General features: G+C 35.9%; 1 protein-coding gene across 4 annotated transcripts in view; it reads right to left on the bottom strand.

Moving 5' to 3' along the window:
* Nucleotides 1–180: 180 nt before the first annotated feature.
* ARHGAP18 (Rho GTPase activating protein 18) overlaps nt 181–11,236 on the bottom strand; it is a 90,871-nt gene continuing 79,815 nt past the window's right edge. For all 4 annotated transcript variants that reach the window (XM_038177097.2, XM_038177096.2, XM_072036018.1 and 1 more), the window contains exons 13-15: nt 6,444–6,568; nt 5,182–5,243; nt 181–2,515 (exon numbers count right to left, since the gene is read on the bottom strand). In XM_038177097.2, coding sequence (XP_038033025.2) covers nt 2,424–2,515; nt 5,182–5,243; nt 6,444–6,568 — 279 coding nt within the window. In that variant the 3' untranslated portion in view covers nt 181–2,423. The remainder of the gene's footprint in view (nt 2,516–5,181; nt 5,244–6,443; nt 6,569–11,236) is intronic.

Here is an 11,236-nt window from a genome sequence, read left to right as displayed (position 1 = left end):
CGGCCTGCTGCGGCCTTCACCCCCGGGGCTGTGAGGCTGCTGTTAACATACCGAGCAGGCTCTCTCTTCACACACAAAACTACAAAACTACCTGCAAAGATGTAAACTGTGAAATTAAAAAGTAACCGCCGCTTGGTGTCGTTTGTGTTTTGCATGCTAACACAATAAATGAGAAGAGAATTCAGAAAAAAAAAACATATTTAATTATAAAAGAGCTTTTTAAATTAAAAAAGATAATGGCACTAAACCAGAAACAAAGTTATTTAAAAGATCATAGCCAGAGGGTGGTTGTAATTTTACGCTGAAACTGTACAGCTGTTCTATCCTCTGCACTTTGCTCCTGCTTAAAATAACAGCTAGCACTGCAGTAGCAAGCAATCTTTTACAGAACTATAAAGAACACGCATCATTTTTGTATTACATGACAAAACATCTTCTATTTATTACATTAGATTCATAAATATTTACCTAAGTATTTCACCGTTTCTCTGTCCCTTATGTTTAAAGGACAGCGGGTGTGTTTTGTTCTATTGACAAAAACTATTTGTCTCACGGGGTTTGCCCATAATGGCACAGTGCAACAGCATGTAGGGGTACCTGATGAGATGGAGCAGCGGGGGCAGTACAACCACATTAGAACAATTTCACATTTCATTCACCCTGCATTTGAGAATCCTTCCCTACATGCTCTCCCAATCAAGATAGCTGTTAAAAAACAATAAATACTTACACCCCCCAAATTGTTCGTACGCTGTGGATAACTAATCAGTAGGTGCCTAATTTTTTGATGACCTTTCAGAGTTTTCTTTCACTGCTTGTACAGAAAATGGAGAGTTCCAGTGGTTATTTTGGGAACAGCACAGGGCCCATATCCAAAGCTCAGCAGAAAGGCCCTTGATTCCTTTAATCAGCTTTGATCAAGTCAAAAAAAAATCTAATCCAGTCCTTGATTGTATGTAGAATATTCCCTAAGAGGTCAATCTAATTGTGTGTGCATTGAAAGAAAATACTTAGTTCCTAAGCTATAATTTCACAGTAGTTACTTCAGGTAGTCAGCACACAGGTATGAGCACTTAAGCACTGGTGAGCTAGTTTTCAAATAAATTGTAAAGCGGTACACAGGTTAGTGAGCCCAAAGCATTGCTGTGGGACCTGGGCTCTGACGCTACAGTCCACAGCTCTTCGCGCTGCAATAAGCCATGTCAGTCTATAATTCATTATCAGCGAATTCCACAGGGAGCTTTCAGTCTTTCCCTTGCAAAGAGAAGGATTTGCAATTGTTCATTGTTGGACTATTAATTTTTAAGTGGTTTAGACAGTATCAGTCAAGGAAATCAGGACTTGATTTCTAGCCTCATCTATGATAGCCCAGATGGTAGATAACATCCAAAAAGCCTACATAAACTCCACGGCAGACCTTTACACTGATTTTGAGTGAAAGGTTGGTGGTTTGCTAGCTATGAAACCAAGCCTACAGTTTCTCTCCACAGCTATTTTATTTTATTAATCCTGAAAGTTTTTATTGTGCTAGTAATTGGCAGGTTTTGGCAGTTCACAAAATGCTCTGCATTCTATCAGATGTCCTAAAAACCTGGAACCAGTTTATGCAACATGTCTGCATTATCACTGCTGAAAAACCTAGAGGTCTTTCTAGTAGATGACAATATTCCAGAAAGGACACTGCCAGGAGTGGTGAGCTTCAAAATTACTCACCTTGTCATATGGTCCTATTAAAAAAATAGTATCAAGAATACAATCAACCAGAATAAGAATAAAAAATATTTAAAATATCTAGCAAAAAAGCTGCATAGAAAGCATTTTCACAGTCGTTGTTGTTGTTTTTTTTCCAAATATTTTTTTTTTTCATTTAGAAAGTGAAAAAATTAGGATTTCCAAAGACGAAATATATTATGTTGCAGGTTTTTCCTGTGAATTTCACACTTACTTGGGAAACAGTTTTAAATGTTTTTAATACTGTACCATCCAGAAGTGCTGATCAGGATTTGGTTCTCCAGTGTAATAACACTGCAAAAACCTACATGAACACACACTTCTACACAAACAGATTGTAGATCTCTAATATAAAGAGGTTAAGCATCTGTTTGAAAAATAAATTCTTCTGAAACAAAGCCTACCAGATGGGCATATCATCAAGGTAGATTAGTGCCATTAAAATATTTAACTGACTTATTCTCATAACACAGTTCTCCCACTCATTTGTTATCTCTGATATTTTGCTGTAAGTAAAAGTGAAAATTTACTGGTAATCACTGTTGGGTTTCCACCACCTTATTTTTTTAAACAAGGTAGTTTTCTATTAATACATATAATACAGTTGAATGTTGAAAGGACAAGCTATCCCTTTGAAACATTCAGCATTAAAAGTCCACAGGTTGTTTGTTCTTTTGCCATTTGTTGTGAGCTTAACTCTGCTTAGGTTTTATAACCCACTCAGCATTTGGGTTGAGCTGGTATAGGTCCTTCATGTAGGTATCATCATCAAGGCAACGTTCCCCTAGGAAGAAGAAAAAAAAAAAAAGAGGTGTGTGGTTACATTAGTATCAACAACAACAACAAAATGAAATTATTTTCAAAGTTGCTGCTGTGATCCATTTAGTTTTTTAAGCTACCTCTGCGGTATTTAACAATGGACAACACAGCTAAAGCCTAAAAGTGCTCTTATCCTTCCCATGGCCAGGGGAAGAAGTGGAGCAGAGAGGAAAGAGAGCATGGACTGTCACTGGGGAAGCTGTAGGAAGTTCAACTTTGTGGCACTGTGTCTGATTCTTCATGCAGATCAGGTGCATGGGAGCTCCCCTGTGTGAAGGTTTTAAAAAAGAAAAGCAGGGTCCTGGTTCTCTTGTGGTTAATTCAAATTTGCATGGAAGCCCACTAAATTTCAGGTTATTCTCCCTTTCCGAAATCAAAAGTTTGAGCAAGGTTTGTCCTTGCTAAGAAGGCATTACTCCCCATCCTGCTCCTCTTGGTTAGTACTTCTGGATAGCACTTGCAATGGTTACTATCAAAGGAGGGAAAAGCAGTACAATGGTTTTGGTGCACTACAAGCAATTAATTTATGTCGAGTAGCTATGACAAAAATACCATATGCTGATCCAGCAAGATCTGCTTACTCCCCCCATTACCCCACAGGCAAAGCATCATTTCATGCATTTGCAGATGTGCATCACAGCTCCTCTTCTACTCTGCCGTGCAAGCGGTTGGGCTAAATGGCTCGCAATCTCTTTAATGTGCCAGCCAGACGTTTTTGAAATATGTTCTCCTAAAGCAGGAGGCAAGCAGAGGTGCTACACTGCAGCCAGGTCTGCCTGCCAGCTGTCTGGACACCCTGCTCGCAGCAGGCAAGCCAGCAAGACTCCCTGCTTGAGTAGGCTCCCTCTGCTCTCTCCACCCCCTCTCAATGCCAGGTCCTGTCCTTCCTCTGGCATTTTTATCCCAGCCTGTGTGCCATGTATCACCCATGTTTCTGGACCAGCCCCTCAATGGGAGCACAGGGACAGTGAGTTATCATTTCTGTATCCATTCCTGGTCACAAAGCAATAGCAGAAGTTCTGCGCAGTGCCTGGAAGCCTTACAGTGTACTGAGTACTCAAAAAAAATAAAGTCCGGAGACTTCACCAGCCCCATCTGCTAGGGGAAAGCATGGCAGCATTGCTCATATTGTAATTATGAGTGAAAGCACAGAAGTGTATTATGAGCCTGTCAAGTCTTCTCCCATTTCGGCTCCCTGTGCATGAGTCAGTCCCATCGGGCAGAAGAAAAGAAACGGAAGATCAGGACAGCTGGTTTTACCTGTACAGCAGGTAAAAATCAGGGAGCTTCTCTTATCTCAGCTGAGAGCATTAATAAAGACTAGCATTTGTAAGAGGTGATCAAAGTTAAAATTGTCTGTTAATTCAGACAATTCAGACCAAGGAAGCATCTAAACTTTCTAACCGACTCCGTAATAAAAATAAATAAATAAATCTACAACCGACCACATATTTGCTCCAAGAGAGACGTATAGTTTCCGTCACATGTTTAAGTGATACTAGCTTGTTCCAGTTTCACAGGAGTTCTGCTGCAAAAACTTTTTCTAAAATAGTAACACCTCTATATAATAAAAGAGATAGTCCCCTCCTTTAAAACAGTTGTACATCTGGGATCACAAGCTGCTTAACAGGCACGGCAAATGTGCATACATACTGGATATGCAAGAGAGCAGATAATATGTTCATCTGGCATTCGCATATCTTAGTAACTTATTTTTTGCCTTCAGACTTTGTAAAAAACACTAAAACATATCTTCTGTAGGGAAAGTAAGAAAGTGTTATTTTTTATTTAAATTAAAATTTTTCAGTTTAGAAAAACTGATTTAAAGTAGTAGAAAGATAAAAAGGAAGAATGCTAAAAACAGCAATTATATACAGGATTTTAAATTGCAGAGTACAAAAGTACTGGGTATTCATGGAATTTTAAAGCTTCAAATAAAGTATAAAAGGCCATGCTTCAAAAGGTAAAAGCAAATGTAAGATGTTCAATACAATACAGAAGTTCAATACAGAAGTGTTTTCTAGTTTTTTTTTGGTTTGTTTTCTCAATATAAGAAAAATACTGTGATTGGGAACTGATTCCTAGTGTAAAAGTACTTTTGCATTCATCAAAGAAAATTTTAGAACTGCTTTCAAAATCATCCTTTGGACTTAACCTTGCTGATCTGCTATTGGCTTTAATCAATGGTTACACAGAGCAGGATAGACTAACCGTCTTTCATCACTAGGTCACTTTTCTGTTTCAGTGGTTATTTCCCTGTAGGAACCTGCAAGCAAAACTGTAATGCAGAGCATAAAGGGCTGTAAGTTCATTTATTACACCTCAATACAAAGAGATGAAGAAGATGAACTTCAAGCACCTTTCTATTCAACCTTTTTATGCTTCTTCATTGTACATATGTACCAGGAACACCTGTAACAGCAGCCATCTTCCTCTAGGAGAGATAATAATGTACTACTAATATGACGATCATATCACCTTTTCTGCTTCATTCTCCCCAAGGTTAACTTTCTGTCTCAGTGTCAGGGAGAATTAGGGATGTGAATAAATGCAATCACTCAGTGAAGTGCACGGACAAAGCGCCAAGCAATCTTATTATAGCAAGAGAAGTTGTTCAGAAGCCATCCTTACCAATATTTCCTCCTATTTCATAAAGAAAGACCTCTTCTTTCTTGAGTGTTTGAACATTTCCACTGTCAGGAACAGAAAACACTGATTAACTGTATTGCAAAAGAGCTTGTGCACCAACCACTGAGACACGTCTGGGAGAAGTTATGCTAATTAAGATTAGCAGTGGACCAGTTGTAAACCCTTTGTGTTTATACTCATTTACTGATACAGTAAGTGAACAAGAATACCCATGCATGCCAGTGCAAATGAATAGTCCTGCAAGTGAGCAATAAACTACAGAAAAGGCATAACAAGATAGGCATGAAGAAACTGTGGATTTTAGAAAAGCATTCCATTGTTATTAGCAAGCAGCCTGATATTTACCCTCTAATTTTTCTTTCACTGCTGCTGCAAAAATAAGTACTCCCCTTACACACTTCACATTTCTGAAAAAGCCAAGTGGTTGGGTAGGGGAAACCACATTCTTGCTGTTTATAATTTTGCTGCAACTAAAAGCAGTAAAAAAACAGACAGTGGAAGAATAAAGTCCTCAAATTATCAAGAGATTTTATTTTTCTCACTGCTTAACTGTAATAAAATATGCTTTGGTGCAGCCAGAAAATAGCTTTCTGTCAAAAGTTTAAGCCCCTGTAAACAGCATTTAGGAAAAAGCGGCTTCTTGATCTCAACCAGAGCATCATGTTATTCCTTTAGTATGAATAGTTATATATAATGCACGTGTGTTAATTCATTGATGTTAAGTCTATTCTGATTTCTTACTATATATATATAGTAGATGTAAAAGCTTGATTAAAACTTTTCCCTTTCTAAATGGATTTGGATGACTCAAATGTAGCTTTCCTTTAAATCAATGCACAAGCAACATTTTCACATATTTATATTCCAAAACCTATAATACAGTTATATATAAATGGATTTTTAATTAAATGCTTTCTTTCTCTTTTTCTCATTTCTTTCTCCGACTTACCTTTTAGAGATCCTTCCTACTTCCCAGAAAGTTGCAAACATATTCCTTACGAATCAGACTAAATAGCAGTTCATTTTCTATTAATAGCACTCATGCATTTCTGAACGCTTCATGAGTTTTAGTGGTATTAGAAACACTAGGTTAATTCCTCACGCATGTATTCTAACAGGATAAATTTGACCCTGAGATCCGTGAACTCATTTGGATTCAAAGTGTTTTAAAACTTTTTTCCTTGATAGAAAATATGAAAATCCACTTTTCCTGACAAGTTAAGAAAATAAAAATGTGTTTGTACCTTTTCTGGCTGAGAAACCTGGCTACTATATCACTGGCTTTCAGTTCTTCTGTCAGCTGTATTGCCATGGAAACTTTCGAAAGATGAGGCGCTTGCACCCGTATCACTCCCTGAGGAACATCAGCCTGTAAAGCAATAATGGTGTTGGAACAAAGCTGCTAGCAGCTGGCTTTGATGAGTTTCTCGAAATACAGTATGGAATAAGTAACAGTACAGTGCTCTGTAAGTGCACTCCACTACTGTCTACTGCACTTCGCTGCAGAAATATGAGAACTACACAGAAATTCAGTAAATTACATCAGAACTTCAAATCTCTTTTTAACAGCAAGAAAAACTTTAGAACAAAAGAACAGTAGTATTTAATTATTTTTCAAAGATGTTAAGAATAACAATAACAAATACCACTCTATTAAGAACACTCTTAGGTATGATAAGAAGCGCATGAGATTTATATGGAAAAGACTTGCTGTAGGCATGAATGCCAGGCAACTCTTCCATACCACCCCTATGAAAACTTCCAGGAGAAACCTTTCCATTTTCATTTAAACTGATCTTCATGGAGGAAAAAAAAAAAAAATCACAAAGTATTCATGGGTCATTCTACTTTAAATGATTCCTCTTTTCAGGAAGTATCATTTCCTTTTAACACAGGTATTCACTACAGCAGCTTTTTATCTCTACTTTTTTATTCTCCAGAATATATTCTGATAGCCAACCTGCAGGTATGACTACATAATGGATTTGTATTTTATTTCTACTCAGAAATCCTTGATGATGAATATCAGTCATATATATTACTTACAGAGAAAGGGCTCCAAAGGATGTTTTTTCAGTTCAACTTACAGTACATGCAATTGAAATCACAGAAGGCATAATTTATTTGTGAATAAGGTCCTAATTTCTGTTCCTGAAAATCTTAAGGTAATTTTTCTATTCGTATTACCATTTACCATAATGTATTCATTTTGATAGGAAAAGAAATGTAAAACTATCAGTAGCCAAGGTTGATTATGACAGTCCATTCACTTCTTTTTTTTTCCCCACTGTTTACTGCAATTTTAAGGCTGAACATTTCTTCTTCCAAAATCAACGAACAAATCTGGGCACCTAGGAATCTAGAATAGTTTCTCTGAAACCATCTGAACTAGACTAATAGAGAACAAGTATAACTGTGATCAGAATCAGAAGCACAGCTTCACAGCACAGCTTGAGAAAGGCTCATTAACATACATAGGTGATTTGCTGTGGTAAGTAATTTTAACCAGACAATCCTTCTATATCTGGTCCTTTTATTATCAATTTTAAAAATAATAGACATAATAATGTCTATTTATGTTTATTTATGTCTAAACCATTAAGAATTAGCAAACTGAGAATTTCATAGTAAACATGCAATCAAAGATTCATCAGGCTGCAGCTGATCTCAAAAAGCAATTCCCTGTATCTATCTTTAAGGCCTCCACCTACTGAAATAATGGCTGTAGCTATTCACTAGAAAGCTAACTCCTGTTTAAACATCTTTTACCATTTTTCAAACTGTTGGGATCATACTTTCTGGCAAAAGGAAAGGAAACTTTCAAGGATGCAAAGGTTATTTAATAACCGGTCTTTCATGAAATTCAGTGCAGTAAATTTTTTTCATTTTAGTACACAATTCTGTGTTAGGTTGTCTAATGGGACATGGATTAGCAGGAACCTATATTTTTAGTTAATAATCTGGAATTACAGTGGACAACAAATTCAGCAAGGGTCAATAAATTTATACTGTGAAAATTCAAACATGTATAACATATACAAACAGAATGGCTATAGGACACATTGGTTTTTCTAACCTGTATTAGAGACGTCCAGTTAGCATTGCATTGTGCCACCAACACGACTGCTATTTTGGAACAATAATGACAGGAATATAGTGACAGATGGTATAAATCTGGCTATGCTAATAGTTAAATACCTAGTCCTGAGAGCATCTTTCTTTGCCTGGCCTAGGGCACAACGCACACCAACAGCAACATAAAGACTTGCTCCCTAACATAAACATGGGCTGTAGAGCTGTATGTGTAGGTGCTCTAAAAAGCAATCAGCCTTCATGAGCCCCATTAACTGCTCTTCCTGCTGTACAGAGATTTTGCCCCAAATCTGCTCCCCTTACACAATAATTTCTGTTTAACCTCTGTCTTAAAAGAAGAAATGTCATTGAGTGAAAGGCCTCATCAGAGATAAGATGAAATTTTATCCTTTATGCAGATTAACAAGTGAGCTGATTGTCATTGAGAATGCTGATACTGTGATATTTCTGAACATTATGGAAGTGACACAAGCTCTGGTTATATATGTTTAACTACATGTGGTACCATAACATGTGATAGAAAACAGCAACTTTCACTTAGTTTTTATTCAGCTGCAAGCAGGATGATTAACTTCTAAAAGTTACAAACAGCTTTCTCCAGAGCAGTGATTCACCAAAAGTTTAAGTACCTCACTTGCCAACTAAGAGTGGAGTTCAGTTCACAAACTGCACAGTTAAATCACCTCAATTTCAAATTAAGTCAATTCAAATTAAAAAAAAAAAAAAAAAAAAAAAAAGTGTGTTTTGTTTTGTTTTCTTAAAGAACTGAGTTAATTTTAGCTATATGGAAAAATGTATAAAAGTCATTTACAATGAAGCCATATCATATTTGGGAATATGATTTTAAGAGTACACGTTCTCAGGCACCCAAGTTATGGAATGCTTTGAATAAGAACGAAGGATTTCATAAAAAATCTACCATTTAATTTTGCAGGGAATCCCCAGAGATTTCTAGGGCTTAAAGAAAATTCTTTAAAAGCAACTTTACATTTATGTTTGGGGATGAAGTTTGGGTAAGTATTACATGACATTCCAGTCTTAGGTCTCTAGTGGATTAAAAAGGCATATTTTACTACAAAAATCAACAGCACTGAATTATAAAAAATCCTCTGAGGATTGCAAAAGCACTTGCCTATTTCAGTGTATTTGCTGTTATTTCCACGTTGAACAGGGGATGGCAGCATTTCTTTAAGTGTCAGCTCATGTTAATTCAACTGAATTGTATTCAAAGAATCCTCTTTTTATTAGACAGTATAAAACAAATGTCAATATTTAATTAGTGTTATTTTAAAATTGTAGATAATAGCAGATTCTGTGTACAGATTACTTCAAATATATTCAAGTAAATATGAAAATATGCCTAGGTATCACCCAAGGAATTAGTTCATTTCAGACATTTAACGATGTGTCAAATACTGCATACAAAAGAAACCTCATTTAGGTATAGACAGGATATAGGTATATGGTTCTAGCAGATGTTGGCTGCAGATAAGGATCCATCTTTTTGCAGATTAAAAAAAAAAAAAAAGTATGCTTATAGGATCAAACCAGGCAGATCCGGCAGATATTATAATATATTCACCATATCTATTTTTTATCTTAATATGATGTTAACGAACTGCTTTTAGCAGAATATGACAACCCCTTTTTTTTTTTTTTTTAATAAGAGTTTGCCATGCACATGCTTGGAGATTCTGACCAATGCATTTTTACAAGCTACCACAAGATGTCTCTAATTCACCGGAATCTTCAATATGACCTCAACCCATAAAACAGTACTTTCGTAGCACCTTAATCTGGTAAGTATTCAGTATGTTATGAGGTCACATATATTTGATGCTATCTGTATTTAAAATATTGGAAAAATGTATTTCAAATGCATTATAATTTAGATGCTATTCTGTATAGTCTAATAAGCTTTATCAATTGTAATTATTAACTTCATTAAGATTGTAAATAATAAGCAATTTCAAGATGCATGAGATATATTTTCGAAAAGTCAGTGGGAGGAGCTCAATTAAAATACTTCTGAAGTAAAGGAAAATAATGACACTATATTGCCAAGGAACTTTTTTTGTATTTTTTCAAGAGTTATGAACTCTTGTTCGTAATGTGTACATGCCTTGACATCACTGATGGGCCTAGCAGTAGTCACTTACTGAACTAAAGGTTGTATTCACATGAGTAAGTTGGGAGTGGACACTTGGACAATAGCTAATTAAGAAGCAGTTTATCAGTTTTCACATTTGTTTTGTCTTTTGTTGTTGGTAATGGTTTTGTTTGGTTTTGCTTGTTGGTTTTGTTTTGAGGAGGATAGAAGGAGAGGAGAAGGGGAGAGCAGCTGTGCATGCTCTAGCATGCTTCACATTACCAGGAATACTTAAATTCACTGAGACAGAGCTCAGTGGTGTGGGAACTCCTATGGGCATGAGAATTAAATACGAGCTTAGTTTCCAAACACTGATAAATATGAAATACTGCAACCTTGTAGAGAGTTCACATTTTGTTTTGTTTTTAAGTAAACACAGAGTTCCGTTAGACAGAAATGAATCTAAACCTTGGTACAATAACAAGTGTCACAACACTTTTTCTCTGTATAAATACTGACCTAACCTACTACTGTTTCAGATGCCCAAATTGAAACGATCTATGGGATTATCATTTTTCAAATAGAAATATTAGAAATAGGAAAAAAAAATAAAAATATTAAAGAAAAAAATAGAAATAAAAAATAGAAATAGAAATATTTTGAAAAATAGAAAAAATAAACAGCCCAACCTTCCAAATGTGTCATGCTGGTAACCCATAACTATGAAACCCATATATTAACCTGCTATTTATTGAAACTCAGTGATAAATAAATGCAGATATTCTCTCAGCTATAGCCACTTTTTCACTAGAGATGGTAATCTTATTAATATAGTATTTCAGATATGTTTCCTTA

The sequence above is a fragment of the Anas platyrhynchos genome, chromosome 3 (genome assembly GCF_047663525.1).
Source record: "Anas platyrhynchos isolate ZD024472 breed Pekin duck chromosome 3, IASCAAS_PekinDuck_T2T, whole genome shotgun sequence".
Taxonomy (NCBI): domain Eukaryota; kingdom Metazoa; phylum Chordata; class Aves; order Anseriformes; family Anatidae; genus Anas; species Anas platyrhynchos.
This window is presented reverse-complemented; position numbering and strand designations above follow the sequence as displayed.